We start from the raw sequence: 22,837 nt of genomic DNA on the forward strand, positions 1-22,837 counted from the left end.
TTTTATTTCTTCTTGCTGATCCTGAGTCTGTCTGGTACAGTTACAGTCTTCACTGTTGTTGACTGTGACATCTGAATTGTGCTCTGTCTCACACTGAGTTTGTGTTTATGTTGCATCTGATGATGAATTTTCATGTAAATTCAAGCAGTGCTTAATAATTTTTAACTAATAAAAGATTAAACAGCCAAGTGTATGTTGTGACCAGTCTGTTTAAACTAAAGTGAATCTATTACAGTATATTGGATAGAGTTTCAAATGATCTTGATTCTGCAGCTGTTATGACTGAAACTTAATTCGAAATTGAACATAATGTCCTTTTGCTTTCTTAATGGTTTATTTACAGGGTTTCTTCCAAGTGATGAACAACAGGATCCACCTTGTCTATTAGACCACAAATAAAACTGATTTTTTTTTACACGGTTTATGAAACATTTGATGGCAGCACTAGCTATACTGTTTCCCTAGTGGTGGGGGGAAATAATCTGTTAATAATCAAACCTAGAAATCACTCTGCTTATTGATCAGATGACTGTTTTCAACAGTTATCAATCAGTCATTTTAAATTATGAACAGGAAGGAAACGAGCATCATCAGGATTCATGAGTCACCGTTGACGCGTGAGGAGGAGGAGCTTTTATTGTGAAGGGTGTGTGCCGGAAGTGTCTCTGTTGCTGCAGCTCGCGGACGCCGACAGAGTGAAAGTGTGTGATGAGCCAATGATGGTGTGATGAGCGGCTGAAGCTTCATCATCCAGATGTTCCCCTGATGTTGTGATGGCTCCTGTTCAGATGACGTCGACAACTACGGAGCTCGTTGCTCTCGTGAGTCTCTGTGTCCTGACTCGGTGTGGATCAACGTTTGCTGCTGAACACGGTGAGAAAACTGAGGCTCAGACTGAGAATCAGTCTCAGCTCTGTTCATTATCACTGACTGTGTTTAATGACATGAAGAAGATGCAGCGGTCTGGAGACACAGTCCTCGAGGAGGAGGAGGAGGAGGAGGAGGAGGAGGAGGTGGAGGTTGGATGACGTCATCACCTGCACCTGTCCGTCTGAACATCAGGATCAGTTTCACACAGTGATGCCATGTTGTTCCTCATAATTAGCGCTGATCGATGAAGTGTCAGGTGATGCTATTAATGACGACATCACTCAGGTTAATATCAGTCGTTTAGCTGCTCACTTCTAACTTTACGTGTGACGTCAGCACAACTGTGTGGATAGCCTGCGTGTGCGTGGGCGGGGGGTTAGGGCGTGGTCTCAGTGTGATCATGAACATGAACTCAGTGTTTAATCTGATCATTGTCCAGATGTTTTTCAACGTGTTAAATTCTCATTATAAATGAATTAGTTTAGTTCAGTAGTTTGATGATGAACTCAGTCACACACCTGGTGCTCAGGTGTCTCAGCTGCTGCAGGTGGAGGTGTGTCCTGTCAGCTTGGCTCATTGCAGTTAATAGATTATTGATTAGTGTTTCAAACAATATTGTCATTATCTGACCAGGATGTGCTCTGGATATCTGGAGATATTTTCCTCCTCAACGAAATGTTTATATGTATTTTATTGATTTATTGATTTTTATTACCCCCACCCCCTCCTCCCAGGTAACTCCGGTAATAATTTGGGGGTTTGAAAATCTGTTTTTCATGAATTAGACCATGTGATGAAATGTGATCCATTGTGATCAGATGTGATGTCTAAAGAGCAGAAGAACCAGAGAGTGTAGTTTTCCAGTTGTAACATGTTGTTTGTGTTTCTAGTTGTTTTCAGTGAAGCAGTGAAACCTGTCAGTGTGGTTCTGCTTCAGTCTGAGGAGACACTGTGTTTTATAAATGATGAGAGCCGTCACATCTACAGGAGCCTGGACAGATTCCTGTGTGTGGATCAGAGCAGTGGAGTTAAAGCAGCGTTAGTTCATGAAGCACTCAGTGCTCAGTTAAACTAATTCAGTCTGATCCAACAGTCCTGCAGTGAGTCCTCCTCCATGAAGCTTTAATGTTCAGTGTGTGAGACGTGTTTCTGTTGTTTACTCTGCCTCATTGGTTTAAATCAGAAGTGTCAGACGTTCTTCCTCCTTCTCACAATGTTTATTTTGTAGGTGATGCTCTGGACACATTGTGTTATTTGCACAGGTAGATTGGTTTAGGACCAGCATGCACCTGTGGTTGTTCACCAGAGCAGGAGAGGCAGCAGAAAACATGATTCATTTGTTTCCCAGTTTTCTGCTTGTTTTTATGAACAAATGTTTCATCAGTGACCTTTTGACTTCTATTGAGCTGAAGTTGGTTTAAGGACAAACCGTCTCTATAAATGGGATGAACTACTGTATATTTCATGTTGTGACCTGACACCTGGAGTCATATCAAATCAAGTTAAAGTCTGAATCCTCATCCTGTTTTCACTGACACACCTACTTCTCTGGTTCATAGAATCGGATAGATATAATATTATAGATATAATGAACCTGAACCTTGAAGATCCGATTGTTATTATTATGCACCTGCAACATGAAACTATTTTAAGAATAATCTAAAATTGAGGGCACTTTAAATCTTTGATCACACCAGATGTTCCTGTGTTAGTTGTTCTCTAGTCTACACCATTATTTTGATATTTGAATCACTGATGAGATTTTTATTTATTCTCTGTACTTTTGTGGATTTTTGTCATTTTTTTACTTGGCACATTTTTTGTTTTATTTTGTTTCTGTTTTCTGACACATTTATGGAAACAACAAATTTTTGTTTCTTGGGTCTTTAAGTTTGTTCTTTGCTTGGGAAAAAAAAAGAAAAAAATGTTCTTTGCTTGGTAACATTATAATGTGTCAGTGTTTTCCCCATGTTAAAATAAAGGATCATTGAATTAATAAAAGTGCAGACACACAACTTCTCGTATCATGTCTTTATACAGAGAGTTAAAACAGCCTCTTCCAGTCTTGGTGTTGGTTTCATCTTTTAAACAATCTACAAATCTCTTCCTGTAACTGTTTCACACATCTGGCGTTTGTCCCAGAACAGAAGGTCAAACTATTAATTCAACATACCTAGGCAGATGAAAAAAGAAAAGAAGGCAGATGTTTGTCACAAATGTAGAACAACAGATAATAAGACTGAGAGTGAAATACACCAGTGAAGTACATGGGTACAAATATGCACACACTGCAATGATTATTACTGTAGCACCACCTGCTGGTTCACTTTGGTATTGTGATTTCACTCCAGCAGTGATTGATCAGCTGATGAACTGAGAGCCAGATCTCAGACAGACATGAACTCTGCAGTAATCTATCCTGAGATCATCCAGGTTGAAATGGAAGTTAAATTAATTGATTTAATCATTTAAAAGCTGCACATGTTTTATATTTTCATGACAAAGTGACAAAACATCATAACAGAGGAGCAGGAAAGGCTTGGTTGTGACAGCTGTAAAATATAAATAAGAATAAACTTTTCAAATCTATAAAAGGCAAACTCAAACCACAATGATCAAAACTTTATAACCTGGTTTGTTCTCATCCACTTTAATATTTAACACAGAAATATTGAATGTGGTCAGAAATAGGTTTTGAGGAAGAGAAATCAGAGTATTAAACTGCTCATAAACTGGTGTTTCAAAGCAAATGTGGCGACATGTGTTTATGTGTTATCTGAGTTTTTCTCTAACCTGACGACTCTGTATGTGATCACAGTGATTGATTCATGTTTTGTCCTCCAGGTCCAGATGTCACCAATCTGGTGGTGAAGGAGGGGAACGACGCCGTGTTGCCCTGTTCCCTCAGCACCACGAGCATCAAGCAGGAGCTGTTTGACTGGAAGAAGGACGGTCAGAGGGAGGTGTTCATGTACGACAGGGGCAGCATTTATGACGAGAAACGTTCAGGTCAAGACGAACTCTTCAGAGGACGGGTCTTTCACTTTCCACAACATCTGGAGTCTGGTAACGCCTCCATAGTCATCAGAGATACGAAGGTGGCCGACAGTGGAAGCTACACCTGTGATTTTCCATTTCATCAGCCAATCAGACGATCCCACATTGTGCTTGTTGTTGGTGAGTGCTTCAGTGAAACAGCTGGAAACATGGCCGCTCAGAACAGACGTGACTGGTTTCAGTGTCCTTGATGAGCTCAGATCAAAGAGTCAGAGTGACACATCTGGATCAGACGAGGCTGCAAATGTTCACAGATACAGAAATGAAGCTTATGGTCCAACATCTTCATCTGGGTCCTCGGCCCGAGTCTGGTCCATATACCTGCACATCTGGGCATATTCCAGATGTTATCCCCTGATACCCCTCACTGGCAGCTGGAAGACTCTCTGTGTGTGCTAGAATTGGCCCAGATGTGGAAATAAGAAGCAGAGTTGGAATAAACTGATCTTACTTAAAATCCAGAGTCTAACGGAAAGAAGTCAACAATGTTATAGCAGATGGGAAGGAAATTAAAAGTTATCAATTTGATAAAGTAAATCCATCAATGTAAAAATCATAAACATTGTCAGACAGCCAAGAGACTAACTAGTTGCCAACAGTAAGCTCATTTATTACACAAACATGAGAGTGTCATCAGTCTTTTCATCTGACTCTCCACCAGAAAGTCAATTAACACATTTCACATCTTTACGGTTTGTTTTAACAACAGTGCAACACAAGTTGTTGTAAAGGCTGATTTCCTGATCACGTTCCACTGGTTTGGACAGCTGTGCGTCAATGAAGGAAGTTGATGATCAGATCTGTTAGACAGAGTCTCAAAGATAACCTGTCTTAACTGTCTTCATGAGACAGTACGTCACAGGAAATATGAGCCCATGTTTTCTATTTCTCAGAATTACCTGTCTGCCAAGGTGAAGAAATTACGTGTTTAAATGATACAATCAGTCTCACATTGTTGTTTTCTTTTGTCTTCTAGATCCGATCTTAACCTGTTAGAGTCCATTTTAATGATGCATATGTCTCTCTTCAGACCCTCCCATTTTAAACTGTGTACTAACTGAGACCATTAGGAACTGATTTGTTTCCCCTGAATCACTGTAAAGTAAATCCTCAGAGGTTTCATCAGCTGTGTTAATCAGATTTACAGCTCTGACACAGTTCAACTGATGAAGGATCAAACTGGATAAAGTAGAAATTCTCTTCTTCTCCTCCTCCAACCTCATGTTTGAAATACAATAAATCAGTCACATTAAGAGCTATAAGGCTGAAATTAACAGGAATCCTTCAACAACCTGTCTCCAACATCTGTACTAAATGTCATGTTGATAGACAGAAGTGGCTCTGAGATATTTCTGAAATTGCAGTACAGAGTATCTCCATCAGATGTCTACATATTTTTATAAAACGTCTCCTCAGTCACCAAATATTGAAGATAAATGTCTTTTACAACTTTGAAAAATATGCCTCAATGTTGGAGTTGACTCAAAGAAGCGGTTATTAATATTTACACACAGATTTACATATTAAGTGTCATTGAATCTTGTCTCTTTTGACTCGTAAAAAGTTTGTCTGTTATGTTCCTGTTCCTCCACCACAGGGAGTCACACTACATCAACTTCCATATATGGTCAGACAGGTGAATTTACCGGCTACAAACCGGGCATGTTTCAGAGTGGTTACTTCCTATTGGACTAAAGTAGCTGTCAATCAAAGTCACTAGGCGGCGACATAATGATACTCTGCTCTGATTGGCTGCTGTAAGTTAAAAGACCATTAGGTTCGTCAATTTACATCATAGAAAGGCGATAATTGGTTTATTTTGTTTCTGGGCGTTTTCTGATTTCAGAGATACCTAACATCATTGGTCAAATACTTTAACAACGCCTAAAATTGACCGAAATGTAGTCAGGTTCAAAGTTTGAAGCACCGGATCAAAGTTAATTAAGGGAAACTATCCGATATTATTCAGGGTTTTTCTTTCCTCTGCTTGAATTTAAACGAAATTAATTTAATTGGTAGTGTTTTACTCTTTTTAGCGAGGCCAGTTGGTCTTTAAAAGTCTCTTTTTCAGCCTATACACGTGTTTTAATCGAAGCAACGCAGGTTAGTAAACTATAATCTGATTGGTTACTGCTGCAAAGAGAGACTGTAATGCTGTGATGTTGTCAAACAATTTTTTTACTCTTAAAAATTTCCGGGAAATGAAGTTATGAGCTTTCAAATGAGGTGTAAAGTGTAAGTATTAACGCATTATCACAGATACTAAGTATATAGTGTATATCTAACATCACCCTTACGTGTAAATGTTGGGTCGCATGCATCCTCCGCATCAGACAAGGTTAAAAGACAGAAGAGATGAAAACATCCCAGGTGGGTCCTGTTGTAATGACGTCAGTCTGTCATATTTATTTGTACAGTTTCAAACTAACCATGGTAGTTTTGTGTAACCTCTAATGAGTTTAAATATTACATTTTGTAACACATGCAACGATCTGAAATTATTCATGTCAGAGAAGAATCAATATTTCCTCATTTACTGTCATGATATAGGCTAAATGTGAAAACGCTTGCTGATGCTGACTTATACTGGCAGTTTTAAAAGTTCAGTTGGTTTTTCCTCCACTCCTCTGTTTTCCAAATGTTCAAGCTGAGAAGTGTTGAACAAGAAATCTGAGAGTAACATTTTAATTGTGTGATTGTCTTACACATGATTTTGTCTATGACATATTTACAGGTGCAGCTCCAGAGCCGTCTGTCACAAATCTGAATCAAACAGATAACTGGGCTCTGCTGCGGTGTGTTGTTCGAGGTGCTTCTCCAAAACCTAAAGTGGAGTGGCAGGACAGTGATGGAAACATCCTTCAAGCTGAGAGGCCGCAGGTCACAGAGAGAGGAGGTCGTTACGATGTTATCCTCCAAACTACTGTGACCAAGACTGACCACTATCGTTGTGTAGCCACACAGGAGGAAATCAAACATCAGATTCATGCTGAGAGCTACGTGTTCATGGGAGGTGAGTGGTATTTTATGTTCATATGATTTAACTATTCATTTGGATGTGATCAGCCAAAAATGAAGAGTCTCACCAATTGGGTGAAATTGTCATGACATTAATCAGTGATAAGAGGATGACTGAGACGTCACGTACTGTAAGAGGATGACTGAGACACACATAGTTTATGTGTTTTGTTTTCATCAGCCATAGCTAACAGTAACATCTGTACGTTTTTTACATTTGGTGTTGAATCCACAATAATTTGTAGAATGCTGCAATGGTCACATTCGCAAGTAAATCAAGATAAAATGACCTCAATGATCAGTGTGAATTCACCTTTCAGGATCAACAGCATCACGAATACAGTAGTTGTGTGTGTGCATTGTGACTCTGCTCTGTGGAGGTTATATTAGGTTATTTTGACTGTTATGGAGAAAAGAAGATTTTTTATAACTGCGTAAACCTTTTAGTCCTGAAAAAACATTTGAGCTCTGTCTGCTCAAGTCACACTTTTCTTTCTTGTTGAATCTGAACACTCACAGTCTCTAGACTTTTTTAATGTCTTCATCAACATGACGTCAGATTCTGAGGAGCTGATGAGGTTCAACATTGAAGTTTACTGTAGTTTAATCAACCCAATTTTGATGTCCAGATGTTTTCAGCTGCACTTGTTGACTATCCTGCTCAGACTGAGGCTCAGCTCTGACTCTGAGCCCTGTTCTCTACAGTCTGTAGCTGCTGTCCATCTGAGAGGACAGACAGCAGACGAGGCCTGTAGTGTTGGTCCTCAGGCTGCAGTCTGCACTCAGCCTGTTTTCAGCCTCTTTGATAGCCTCGTAAACCAGCCTCTCCCGGAACTGCATTTCATTTCATTCTGAGGGAGAGTCTGGCCTCATCCCCATTCTAAGCGTTTGGACTGAAACCCTCAGAAGGCCGAGCCAATCAGCGTCGCCCGCTGTGATTGACACAGCACGTTGGCCAAACAGGGACCGACTGGTGCAAAGCCCCGTCACTACACCAACTTGCTGATTGGCTGAATGGGGTTGTCTGTCAACGCTACTACTCCCGCCCCGCTCCCGCCCACCCCAGACGCTTAGAGCGGGGATGAGGCCAGACTCTCCCTCAGAATGTAATGAAATGCAGTTCCGGGAGAGGCTGGTTTACGAGGCTACCTCTTTGAGGCGTCTGCTTCAGATCAGAGTCCTGCAGCTGGAGGCAGCAGCTGTTTGTAAAGTCTCAGCTGGTTTGACTGGTCAGAACTGAACTGGTTAGAGGAGGTTTATTCACCTCTGGATTAAAACAGGTTAAACCACAATAACTAGTTGTTCCTCAGAGATCTGCTGTTAGAAACATGATGAAACAGTTTAATTAGCTCTGTCTGAATGTGTCTTGATTGTTTCAGACATTAGTGAGATTCACATCAAGTATCATTTAATAACGTGAGCCAACATGGCCGACATTATAATCAGTGAACACAGTGACATCACAGTGACGTCAGACTGAGTCGTGCTCTTCATGACCAGTGAACTGATGTTGATGTGTACAGTCAGTGAAGTGTCTCTTTACAGACTCATGAAGAAGAAGCTGTGGAAACGTAGATTCACCTCTCGCCTCGTTCCAGCTCCATTTGATCCCTGGAAAATATTTGATCAACATCTGTGTTGGATTAGACTGTACAGATGTTCCTGATAAAGTGAACACTGAGTGAATCACTGACACAGCTGATAACAAGAGGAACACACACCTTTGACCCTGTGGTTCATATTTTATAACATAATGTTTATATGATTTTAGGATCAGAAAATATTGTTTACATCCCAAACAAGAAATTTCTCCTGAATCTGTTTCAGGATTAATTTTGTCAAACAGAAACTGATCAGAAATTCACCTGTTTTCCGGTGAGAGATTACATAAAATGGGATTCACTACCTCGGACAAATGCACGCACTGTACACAAGACACCCCTGACACCTACCTTCACGCCTTTTGGCACTGCCCACCCATCAAACACTTCTGGACCCAAGTCACAATACAACTATCTCTCATACTGGAATGCCACATCCCCTTATCTCCCACAGTCTGCATCCTAGGTGATTTAACAGGACTACAACTACACACTGCATCCTCCAGCATTCTCCTCACTGGCCTAACCATCGCCAAGAAGTCTATCCTTTTAAATTGGAAGACCAGAAATAACACTAACACCTTGCAGTGGAAGAATCTTTTACTTGACCACATTTCCCTTGAAAAAATGTCTGCCTCAATTCACAGTAATACCTCACTCTTCAATAAAATTTGGTCCTCTGTAATTGATAAATTAACAACCATGATTGCCTGATTTTCAACCCACAAATACATAATCCATTCTCTCTTTCTCTTGTTTCTTGAGGAATGGGGCGGGTTGGGCTATTAATGTTTGTTTGTTTAATTAATTAATTTATTATTATTATTATTATTATTATTATTATTATTATTATTATTATTATTATTATTATTTTTATTATTATTTTTTTTTTCCCCTCTTTTTCTCTCTTTTCTTTCCTGAATCCCCTCTCTCTATTGTATGTGTATGCATGTATGTGTGTATGTATACTGTATGTATATATGTGTGTATGTATGTATGCGTATGCATGTGTATATGTATATATATACATATATATATTTATTTTTTCTTCTTTTACTTAATTTTGTTATGTTATCATTATTATCAATATGGATATTATCAACATAGTATTATAACTATTATTATTATTATTATTATTATTATTATTATTGTTGTTATTATTAGTTTCACTTTTATTATTAGTTTGTATATCAGACCATTCATACTTCCATGAATCATTTATAGACCATTTATTTTCATTATTGTTGCTGTTCTATTTTCTGTTTTTCATTATTATTATTATTATTATTATTATTATTATTATTATTATTATTATTATTATTATTATTATTATTATTATTATTATTATTATTATTTTTGTATTTATTTATTTTAGGAGGAGGAGGGATAGATAACAATTACTATTATTATTATTATTACTATTATTATTATTATTACTATATTTTTGTTATTACTACGATTACCTGGGCTCTGTCTTGGGTCCCTGCTGGGCCAAGCCGGTGGGCCATGGCCTGTGGCTCCCGCCCCCCCTCCTGACCTCCCCCATCTCCCCCAATTTTCTGCCCTGTACAATCTCCATGTGGCACACACCTTTTTTTTAATGCACTACACCCTTAGAAAGGGGGGGAAACATGAAATATGAAACATAAAACAAATCAAATCACACTACAGGACAACTCCCCCCCACTTTGTTTTTAATGCATCACATACACTATGATTTTAATGCACCACACCCCTTATCAGAATTAAGAGATTAAGAAAGAAATAATTATTACAGAAAATAAGGGAAAGTTGTTGTGCATACATTCTCGGGCTTGGGGGGGGGGTGGGGTGGGATTGGGGGTGGGGGTGGGGCTGCGGGCTGGTCCCCCACAGGCTGATAAGGCCTGGCAGGGCCCCGGGGCATCCCAGAAACTAGAAGTACAGTAAATAAATAAATAAATTTCATATAAGATTTGCTTTTTAGATTCTCCCTCCTCCATCCTCTCTCCATATTGTTATCATCATTACTCTTCATTACTCTTCATCAGTATCATTAATATAGTATTGTTGTTGTTATTAATATTACTATTGTTACGTCACTTTTTTTATTTATTTATTTATTTATTTATTTTTTTGTTTTGTTTTTTTATCCCCCCCCCCCACTCCCTCATGTCTATTATTAATTACTTATCCATTTTATTTCCTTTTTACCTAATTGAAGTATTACTATTATTATTTACCAACCTGTATAGATATCACATGTGCGCACACACACACACTCACACCCACACCCACACATACTAACACAAATATTGTTGTTTGTTTCACAATTTCTTCTTGTTATCTTTGTCACATTTTGTTTTTGTCCACTGTACTGTATAATTTCACAATAAAAAAAGTAAAAAAAAAAAAAAAAAGAAAAAAAAAAAAAGAAATTCACCTGTTTTCCAAACTGTATCTGAGCTTCTGTCATGAGATGAGTCAGAAACAGTTTGTTCAGCTGAGTCCAGTCGATGTAGCTTGTTCCATCAGACAGAGCTGAGATGGTGTTTGAGGCTCAGACTGTGATTTTCTATTGTTGTTAAACACACGTTACTCCACATGTTGAAGCAGAGGAGGGTTGAGAGAAAAGATCTGGTTCTGACACAGACAGGTGACAAATTAAAGGAGAAACAACATGAAGAGTCTCAGTCAGGTGTTGGTCACCACATCAGCCAGATCATCTTCACTGCTCCTTGTCAGTGATTCTCCAAGTGTGTGAAGTCGACTGCAGGATGAACACACTCTCCATGAACATGTTCCCTCATCTGGTGTTGTGATGATGATGGTGGTGGTGGAGAGCGCTGTCTGACACGTGGCTCTGAAATCTACCATCAGTGTTCACCTGAGATCTGGAGACTGAAGGCCACAGTGTAGAAAAGCGTCTGTCTGCAGGAGAGGAGGGGACTGGGAGGGGACGGCTCCTTCAGTCAGGGGAATAAGTTTAACCTATATACATACAATATTATGGGAGATATCAGTTCAACGTGATAGCTGATCATTTGAACTGGTCCACGTCCTGGTCGGGTGGCAGCAGTCTAAGCAGGACACAAGTGGAGGCGCCCTACACTGAAGTAATTTTGTTTTTATGTGATAGTTAACAACGAGCTTCTTTAAATAGTCGACAGTGTAGAAGTGACAGGAAACACGGGGCAAAGCTCCTCCTTCAACTGGCTCCTCCCATGCAGAGGAGCAGCAGCATGACATCATTTGAAGTGGACACAGCTCTAAGTGTTGAACCTGCAGATGTGGAGGCTGACAGAGGTTATCAACAGATGAGACTGAAACTGAAGCTCGTTGATCCAAATGAGTTTATTTACAAAGAAACTGAACACACAACAACACTTGTATTTATCCCCTCATCATCCATGACAGGTTTATTCTGTGTTTTCTAAAATCCAGGGTGGGGACTCCCAGGCTTCCTGTGGTCGACTCTCACCAGTTTTCACCCTTTTCTATTTATTGTAGATTCTGAACTCACACGTCCTCACACAGTCACAGTACATTCAGCATCATGTTAACACAACCAATACACATTCAGTTTACTGTATAGACAGATACTGATGACAGTTTCATACTCATCAGACCGTCAGTGACCCATGGTGGTCAGTGGAGGGAAACACTGTCCTTGTGTTTCTCTGCTCGGTTCTCATGTCTTGAATTTATCATCGTCTACTGTATGTCTGTAAATATTGTTAATGAATTATTGTTTCTTTTCTCAGGTGCAGCTCCAGAGCCATCTGTCATGATACTTGAACAAACTAATGACTGGGCTCTGTTGAAATGTATCATCAGAGGGGCTTCACCCAAACCTGTTGTCCAGTGGCAGGACAGTGATGGAAACATCGTCCCTGCTAAAGAACCACAGGTCTCTGACAGAGGAGGCAGCTACGACATTATCCTCCAGACTACTGTGACCAAGACTGACAACTATCGCTGTGTAGCCACACAGGAGGAAATCAAACATACAGTTCAGGCTGAGACCCACGTTCATATCAGTGGTGAGTTTCTCTGAACTCAAGGTAAATTGGGATGAAGAATCTATGTTGAAAATGTCTGTGGTTTTTGATCAGACATTTTCTGTTTGTTGTCAATGAATCACACAACAATCCTAAGGACCTTCAAAGGTGTCAAGAGAATATAGTGACTGAAATTTTATTTTTCACTTTCGTAACCAGAAACTTAAAACTAGAACCATACTCCTCTGATTATATAAAGTAATAATTTGATACAATGAAGGTAAATTGAAGCTGTGGAAGTGAAGTATCAGTGTGATCAGTGTCTGTCAGTGCAGTGAGCGTCCTCTATGATCACATGTTGGTAGAGATGTAGCTTCCTCACTCTTGGTTCATGACCTGCAGGTTGTTGTTTGGTTGTTTATAAGCAGAAGAGAAACAACAGTCAAAGTGTTTCTACATCTGGTCACTAATCGTCCTCCTGTGTGTGAAGCTGAAACCAGGAGTGAACAGATGTTGACCACTTGACTCATTCACCAACATGTGGCTGTGTTTGTATTGATGTGACTGTGTGCAGCTCAGTAGAGCAGGTGGGCTGATTGAACCAGTCACAGGTGCTGTATGATCTGAGCTTCAGGCTGTAGAGGACACATGTGCTGTCACAGTGTGATATACAGCTGTGGTCTCCAGCCAGATGTGTGACTGTGCTGCAGCTTCCTGACAGCACAAGTTGTCAGTGTGAACAGGCTGAACTCAGATTCTTGTCCAGTGAATGAAGCAGCAGCTGCTCTTTGTTTGTGTGTGTTCATGTGAGCACAGTGAACTCACTGAGAGCTTCATCACTGAAGCTACAAGACCACGTTTAGACGTCTCTCAGCTTCTAGCTTCACTTATTCTGAGTGAAGCGTCGACCCGAGCTCAGAGGCCCATGTGTTGAACAGAGCTCAGCAGCAGCAGCTCCAACAACAACCATCATGAGGTGAAGATGAGCTGAGCAGAGGAGATCCAGAGTCCATCAGAGCCTGGGCTCAGGGTGTAGAAACCTGGGCTGGAGACAGATCACAGTCACACACACTTTGAGATCTCACACACAGCAGGAGTGAAGCAGGAGTCAGATGGAAACAGCCTGAAGTGGAGGTGGCAGCACAGTGACTCAAACATCTTCCTCCTGATGAACAACACGTGTCAGACAGAGGAGGAAGCTGCAGCATCATCATCCTCCTCACTACTGTAGCAGAACCAGAACCGAGCTCTGAGCTGAGCAGCAGCAGGAGGAGAGAGGCCATGAGACGGATGCTGACATCACTGAGCCTGGTCACATTCATCCCAGTGGAGTCTTCATCTGCTCATCACTGTAGATCAGAGGAGCAGCAACACACTCACTGTTCTCTGTGTGAAGCTGTGACGTCCAGTCTGATGTTCATCATGTCAACTTACTCTGAGTCTCACATCAGCTTTCTCTTTCTGTTTCAGAGACTCAGACTCAGAGTCAAAATCCAATTGGATGGATCATTCCTGTTGTTTCCACATTTCTTGTGACTCTTTTAGTTGTTTTTGGTGTTCTAGCTGTTCTTCGAGCCAAGAGCTGCATCACACTTAATTGTAACTCGGGTAAGTTTGAATACCATCTCATATGCACATTTTCATGATGAACAGCTGACAGACAAAGTGTTTCCATATGTGTGATGTTCAGAGTCTGACAGTTGTGTTCATCTCCTCATACTAGCAGCTTCTGTTGTTATTTACTCTCAGGGTGAGATCAGCCCTGTTGGATTTTCTTGAATCTCATTTTGTTTTCTCTGCTGCAGATCAGTCAAAGACAAGAGTCCCTCAGGATGACCAATCATGTTAAACAACAATCAACACCCGATCAGGTTGAAAGGGACCTCATTGTAAAGCTCTTTGAATTAAAGCTGTATATGAATGAATCCATCGACCAAATATTATCAACCTGCTTGGAGCTGTTTACTGAGTTGACGTGGACGTTGACACAAACATCAGAATCAGTGAAGTCAAACCTGCTGCTCTGCTTTAAATGAATGTGAACATTTATTAGCTGCACTGAATCATCATGGGACTTATGAAATCTATGTTGCTGACATTATTTGGGACGATAATGTTGCTTCTTTTTATTTCATTTCATTTTATTTTTATTCTATTTATTTTTGCTGATCTAGAATCTGTCAGGTAGAGTTACAGTCTGAACTCTTCACTGTTTTTGACTGTGAAATTTTAATTGTGCTTTGTCTCACACTCTCACGCCCTCGTCATGGATCTATTGGTCCTCGTCCCTACGTCGCCACATTCACGGCGTTCCTTGGCTGCACACACAGCCCTGCATGCCGTTCTCTCTCCTCATTGGATAAAAACTGTAGGATACGATAAATGTTTTCTCTTCGGCTCAGAGCAGAGCAGAGTGACTGACAGACCCGTGTTTCAGACCAAACACTCTATGTAAGTGATTGCTGTCGGAAGATATAACTATTTAAGACTTATATTAACACAAATATATCACTTACTTCTGCTTTAAAGTCAAGTTGATTAAAACCAGTGAAAGTGTTTGAACAGGAGTTTCCAGAGAGACGTGTGGTGTAAAGTCCTCTCTCACACACACACACACACACACACACACACACACACACACACTAAATACTCACAGCTCTTGTTCTTGGTCTGTGATTGCCCAGGTGTGTGAAGATAAGAAAGAAGACAGAATTAACGACTTCTCAAACCACCTCAGCATAACACAATAAAAAACCTTTATCAGGTAGTGTTTGAACAATGATCACATCCCAGGTTTTATTCCCTGCAGATGACATGTCGTACAGTACCAACTAGTTTCTTTTAAACTTACCTCAGCCTGAACAAAAGTTGTCTATATGTGAGCAGCCTAAACTAGGACATTGTTCAAATCTGTTTTAGATAGATGTGAAATGAATTCAGTCTAACATTTGTTTTATTTTGTCTTGTAAAGTAAATCCTCAGATGTTTCATCAGCTGTGTTGATCAGACTTACAGCTCTGACACAGTTAAACTGATGAGGGATTAAACTGAATAAAGTAGAAACTTTCCTCTTCTTCTCCTCCAACCTCATGTTTAAAATACAATAAATCTATCACAGTAACAGCTATCAGGCTGAAATTAGCAGAATCTCTTCATCAACTTGTCTCCAACATCTGTACGTAATGCCATGTTGATAGACAGAAATAACTCTTGAGATATTTCAGAAAGTGCAGTACATTGTATCCTTACACGGTTTTAGAAAAACTCTCCTAAATCAACAAATAATAAAGATAAATGTCTTTTATGAGTGTAATGTTAGAGTTGACAAAATAAATCTTGTCAATATTTAGACACAGATTTGCACATTTCGGATTATTGAATCTTGTCTTTTTTGACTAATAAAAAGTTTCTCTGTCAATTCGCTGCTCCGCTACCACAGAGTCACACTACGTTTTCCTTATATGGTCAGGCAGGTGAATTTACCGGCTACTAACTCGCCAAGTTTCAGAATGGTGACGTCCTATTGGACTAAAGTAACTGTCAATCTAAATTGCTAATAGGTCGCATTAAGTTACATTCCTCTGATTGGCTGATGGAGTCAAAAGCCCGTTAGTTTGGCCAGTTTGGCTTGAAAGACGCTGATTGATTTATTTTGATCCTGGGCGTTTCCTGCTTTCTGAGATTCTGAACATCATTGGTCAAACATATGGTCAATGCTTTAATATTGACAGAAATGTAGTGGATTTAGTTTGTAGGCTATCGCCTTGTCAAAGTTAAACGAGGGACACTTTCCGCTTTTATTGGGGGCAAATTTCTCTTCCACTTGAATTTAAAGCAGTACTAAAGAACTTTCAGTTTTGATTGAGTTTGGCGGCGCCTGTGGACCAAAGCGGTAGTGTTTTGCCAGAAGGAAGACTCCATTTCCCATGAACACTAGCGTGAAGCCCTGTAAATATCCTGCATTAAAAATAACAGAAGACATCAAAACTAAGTTTCTGTTTCCAGTGGATCATTTCAAAGTGAAAACACAAACATAATCCATTGCTAAAGTGCCGTTTTGCCTGTTCCCTCCTTGTTGTGACTCGTGAAAGTGAAAGTGAAAGTAAAGTGAGAGCCGGGTTCCTACCATGCTCCTCAAAGCTGCTTAGTGCCAGAGAAAGAGATACAGACCCCCTCAGACCACGGCAGAGGTGTCATTCAACTTGTTGTAAGTCAATGTATCATCACAAAAGTTATGAAAATATTTTATGAAGGTTGAAAAGTTACTTAGTGCTGGTTTAAAGGTGTACAGAAAAGAAAATTGAATTTGAGCCCACTCTGGGTCATAAAATTTGTGTAATAACTGATCTATCAGACGATGTAGGCCAAACTTTGTGCAAAATTCTATTTTTGAGTAAATCCGGGATGAAAGTCTATTTTTTTTTCCGCATTGGATAATGCAGGTGCACGGATTATACGTCAGCCTGTACACGATTCACCAGCCACTGATATTGGATCCGTCATCCGTCATTCAAACGTCTGAGACACGCACACACACACGGAGCTCGGTCTCGCCCCAAGCTTTGAATATCCCGCCCGCTCGATAACGACCAATCAAATTCGTTTTCCTTACTCGGATAAACTCGTGTTGCAGCTCGTGACAACTCGGCGCAACAAACAGGACAAACAGCCATTTCTGTACACCTTTAAAACCAGGGGTGCAGATCTGATGTCAGGATTGGGGGGGACACAAAAGTGTTTTTTTTTTTCCCATATGCAGTTCATAACATGCCACCATAAATCACAACTTGGTAGAGGCTCACCATATCATTCAAAAAGTACTGCACAGGGAATTATTTATTGTGCTTTCCTTTCTTGTTTATTTGTCCTAAACAGCCAACAGTGTGAATCACTGCTGTTATAGTAAATTATAATTTTAAGGGTCTCAGACATCATGTCTACTCACATTCTTATCTTTTGCCTCCCTCCGACCTTCCCAGATCCCCAAGTCTTCTCACCATCTTCCTTTTCTCCCAGTGTATGGGACTACTTTATGCATGATTAATTGATATGAATTAATATTAAAATATGAATCCTAAGATTGAGGGGGTCGTTTTTTTAAATTTAAAGCCTGCTGTGCTGATGTCATCAGCGTCTGAAACTACCCATTCATTTGCACAATAGTGGAGGAGACCAGAGATGGAATGTGGAGTCAGAAATACATTTGTCAAACATTATGTTCCACCATTTCAATCATTTCTTTTTAGATGTGAATCTAAAATGTGAAGAATGTTAAGTCTGAAAATACATTTGTTCAATTTTGAATAATTTAGGGTATTTAATTTGGGGGAGACAATTCATGTTTTTCAGAAATTCAGAAACTGCTTCAACCTCTTGGCGAAGAGGTTAGCATCGTCGCCTCCGGTGCGGGAGGTCGTGGGACCGAACCCCATCTAGGGCAGGCCGTGAGAAACACAACGCAGAGGGCCAGATATGACATCGGCTACACTAGCTTTTTAATGGCTTATTGCCATAAAGTGTGAGGCTACGTAGGCTAATGTTGTAAAATGTTTTAAAACTCTTTTATACCTCGAAAAAATGAACATCTAAGCTTTCAAATGAGGTATAACGGGTCTGTCTATCTGTCTGTCTGTCTGTCTGTCTGTCTGTCTATCTATCTATAACTATACTACTAACTATATCTAACTATAACTCTCACCAGTTTTCACCCTTTTCTATTGTAGCTTCTGACCTCACACGTCCTCACACAGTCACAGTACATTCAGCATCATGTAAACACAACCAGTACACATTGAGTTTACTGTATAGACAGATACTGATGACAGTTTCATACTGATCAAACCATCAGTGACCCCTGGTGGTCAGTGGAGGGAAACACTGTCCTCATGTTTCTCTGTTCATTTCTCATATCTTTTATTTATCAACGTCTGTGTCTGATACTCTGAATGTTCCTCACAAGTGTTCCTTATGTTCACAGGTGCAGCTCCAGAGCCACTTATAATTATGCTTGGCGAAACACTGGAAGGGGCTCAGTTGAAATGTATCGTCCGAGGGGCCTCACCCAAACCTGTTGTCCAGTGGCAGGACAGTGATGGAAACATCGTCCCTGCTGAAGAACCACAGGTCTCTGACAGAGGAGGCAGCTACGACATTATCCTCCAGACTACTGTGACCAAGACTGACAACTATCGATGTGTACTGTAGCCACACAGGAGGAAATCAAACATCAGATCTACACTGAGACCTACGTCATTGTCCCTGGTGAGTTTCTTCTTGTTTCTGTTTTAAAGTGATGATTTGTCAACAGTTTCTAAATCATCCTCCTGTGTGTGAAGCTGAAACCAGGAGTGAACAGATGTTGACCACATGACTCATTCACCAACATGTGGCTGTGTTTGTATTGATGTGACTGTGTGCAGCTCAGTAGAGCAGGTGGGCTGATTGAACCAGTCACAGGTGCTGTATGATCTGAGCTTCAGGCTGTAGAGGACACATGTGCTGTCACAGTGTGATATACAGCTGTGGTCTCCAGCCAGATGTGTGACTGTGCTGCAGCTTCCTGACAGCACAAGTTGTCAGTGTGAACAGGCTGAACTCAGATTCTTGTCCAGTGAATGAAGCAGCAGCTGCTCTTTGTTTGTGTGTGTTCATGTGAGCACAGTGAACTCACTGAGAGCTTCATCACTGAAGCTACAAGACCACGTTTAGACGTCTCTCAGCTTTTAGCTTCACTTATTCTGAGTGAAGCGTCGACCCGAGCTCAGAGGCCCATGTGTTGAACAGAGCTCAGCAGCAGCAGCTCCAACAACAACCATCATGAGGTGAAGATGAGCTGAGCAGAGGAGATCCAGAGTCCATCAGAGCCTGGGCTCAGGGTGTAGAAACCTGGCTGGAGACAGATCACAGTCACACACACTTTGAGATCTCACACACAGCAGGAGTGAAGCAGGAGTCAGATGGAAACAGCCTGAAGTGGAGGTGGCAGCACAGTGACTCAAACATCTTCCTCCTGATGAACAACACGTGTCAGACAGAGGAGGAAGCTGCAGCATCATCATCCTCCTCACTACTGTAGCAGAACCAGAACCGAGCTCTGAGCTGAGCAGCAGCAGGAGGAGAGAGGCCATGAGACGGATGCTGACATCACTGAGCCTGGTCACATTCATCCCAGTGGAGTCTTCATCTGCTCATCACTGTAGATCAGAGGAGCAGCAACACACTCATTGTTCTCTGTGTGAAGCTGTGACGTCCAGTCTGGTGTTCATCATGTCAAGTTACTCTGAGTCTCACATCAACTTTCTCTTTGTGTTTCAGAGCCTTCGACTGGATTGATCATTGCTGTTGTTGTTCTTGGGATTCTTCTTGTTGGTGTTGTTTTCACTCTAATTGTGCTCATAAAGAAGGGATGCTTAAAATGTAATTCAGGTAAGTTTCATGATGAACAGACAACAGAACAATGTGTTTCCATATGTGTGATGCTCAGAGTCTGACATTTGTGTTCATCTCCTCAGACGAGCAGCTTCTGTTGTTATTTACTCTCAGGGTGAGATCATTTTCTTGAATCCCATTTTGTTTTCTCTCCTGCAGATCAATCAAAGACAAAACAGGATTACCAATCATGTGAAACAACAATCAACACCGGATCAGGTTAAAAGGGACCTGATTGTAAAAGCTCTATGAATTAAAGCTAGAATGAATCCGTCGACCAAATATTATCAACCTGCTTGTGGCTGTTCACTGAGTCGACGTGCACGTTGACACAAACATCAGAATCAGTGAAGTCAAACCTGCTGCTCTGCTTTAAATGAATGTGAACATTAAGTGAAACATAATGTAACTTATTTTGAAGTCTGTGTTGCTGACATCATTTGGGATGATCATGTTGCTTCTTTTTATTTCTTGGTGCTGATCCTGAGTCTGTCTGGTACAGTTACAGTCTGAACTCTTCACTGTTGTTAACTGTGACTGTGACATCTGAATTGAGCTGAGTTTGTGTTTATATTGCAGCTGATGATGAATTTACAGGCGGCCAATTCAGGCAGTGCTTAATGATTTTTTAATTAATAAAAGGTTAAAAAAAACAGCAAAGTGTATTGTGAATCTATTGTAGCTAGCCTATTAGACAGAGTTTCAAATGATCTTGTTTCTGCAGCTGTTATGACTGAAACTTAATTTGAAATTGATTACATAATGTCCTTTTTCCTTAATGGTTTATTTACAGGGTTCCTTCCCAGTGATAAACAGCAGGATCCATCTTGTCAATTGGACCACAAATAAAACAGATTTTCTTTTAACAGTTAAAAAGGTTGCTCTCAGTCAACAACATCTGTTTCCAGTTCTCCGTTAATGAAACATTTGATGTTGCCTGATCAGCTGATTGATTTCTCCAGTTATCAATCGTTAAGTTTTAATTATGAACAGGAAGGAAACGAGAATCATCATAATTCATGAGTCACCGTTGACGCGTGAGGAGGAGGAGCTTTTATTGTGAAGGGTGTGTGCCGGAAGTGTCTCTGTTGCTGCAGCTCGCGGACGCCGACAGAGTGAAAGTGTGTGATGAGCCAATGATGGTGTGAGAGATGAGCGGCTGAAGTTTCATCATCCAGATGTTCCCCTGATGTTGTGATGGCTCCTGTTCAGATGACGTCGACAACTACGGAGCTCGTTGCTCTTGTGAGTCTCTGTGTCCTGACTCGGTGTGGATCAACGTTTGCTGCTGAACACGGTGAGAAAACTGAGGCTCAGACTGAGAATCAGTCTCAGCTCTGTTTATTATCACTGACTAATGACATGAAGAAGATGCAGCGGTGAGACACAGTCCTCGAGGAGGAGGGGGGGCTGTTGTGTGAAGTCAGGCTCGGATATGTAATTTATAATTAATGAAACATCATAAAATGCCAAAGTGTTTGTTGTTTATAAACAGTTTAAAGTTCAAGGTGGAGCGGCTGGGTGACGTCATCTCCTGCACCTGTGCATCACATCGATATCTAGTGTCATAATACTCTTAATGATTAGTTCTGATCAATAAAACGCCAGGTGATGTTATATAATAATGAAATCATTCAGGTTAATTAGTCGTAACAGCTTCTCAGTTCACCTGCGGATATGTGTGCGTGGGTGGGGGCTGGGAGGGCGTGGTCTTAATGTGAACATAAACATAAACTCAGTGTATGTTGAGATTATTGTCCAGATGTTTTCTTCTGTTTTAAATTATCATTATCAATAAATTAGTTTAGTTCAGTAGTTTGATGAACTCTGTCACACATCTGGTGCACAGGTGTCACTCTGCCTCAGGTGGAGGTGTGTCCTGTCTACTTGACTCATCATTGGAGTTAATAGATTACTTATTAGTAATTCAAACAATACAGAGATCAAAATATGACCAAGATATCCTCATATGTCTTGATTTCCTTTTCTGTTTAACACAATTATGAGCATCTTAATCTTTGTTTATATTAAATCATGATTTAATTTTCATTCTCAGCCTCGTCAGTGTTTTGATCACTGACTGAACTGGTTGTAAACTGCTGCTTCAGATGAACTTAAGTGACAGGAGAATATTTGATGTGTCGTCTTTCAGGGCCGAGTGCCGTCACTGTGGCCGTGGAAGAAGGGAGAGACGCCGTTTTACCCTGTTCCCTCAGCACCAAGGAGAACATTGAGAAGATGGTGTTTGACTGGAAGAAAGATGGTGACAAGGAGGTTTTCCTGTACGATGCCGGCCTGCACTACAATCAGGGCCGCACAGGTCAAGATGAACAGTTCACTGGGCGAGTTTTTCACTTTGAAGATGAACTGAAGAAGGGCAACGCCTCCATAAAAATCCACAACACAAGGATGGACGACAACGGAAGTTACACATGCACTTTCCCAAGAAAACAAGACTCCCTCATTATACTTGTTGTAGGTGAGTTGGACGACTGATGTGGGTCATGTTTTTTCCAAAACACAAGCAGAAACTATGCAGGGTATTTCAGAGTCAGGAGCAGCAAATTATTATATTTTCATTAAAGTAATAGTCAAAATATAAAAATATACCATGACAACAGACCACATCTGAACACACTGCACTGTGATAATGTGAGCTGTAGGTTACTGTTTAACCTGCAGAGCTCAGTGCAGGAACATTTTAATTCAAGCTCTTTTGTGGAGTAAAATTTGTCTTTTTGATTTTTAAATATGAATGATGTTAAAAAAAACTTTCCTCTCTACTGGTTCTGTTCTGTTTGTCAGTATCATACAATCACTCTAACATAATGATGTTGTGTTTCTCCCTCCAGATCCAGACCCACAGCGCAATATCTTAACCTC

At 40.5% G+C, this 22,837-nt stretch overlaps 1 protein-coding gene across 1 annotated transcript; it reads left to right on the forward strand.

The window, feature by feature from the left end:
* Positions 1-755: 755 nt before the first annotated feature.
* Positions 756-22,450, forward strand: LOC310986284 (butyrophilin-like protein 2; the record flags this gene model as incomplete). Its single annotated transcript, XM_083972128.1, has 8 exons — positions 756-873; positions 3,715-4,051; positions 6,266-6,297; positions 6,662-6,940; positions 12,290-12,568; positions 18,504-18,721; positions 21,167-21,251; positions 22,107-22,450. Exons 1-8 carry the CDS (start codon positions 774-776, stop codon positions 22,448-22,450), a joined length of 1,674 nt encoding a protein of 557 aa, XP_083828254.1. The 5' UTR covers positions 756-773.
* Between the last annotated feature and the right edge of the window lie 387 nt (positions 22,451-22,837).

Source organism: Trachurus trachurus (assembly GCF_905171665.1).
Source record: "Trachurus trachurus genome assembly, chromosome: 5".
In the NCBI taxonomy this organism is placed as follows: domain Eukaryota; kingdom Metazoa; phylum Chordata; class Actinopteri; order Carangiformes; family Carangidae; genus Trachurus; species Trachurus trachurus.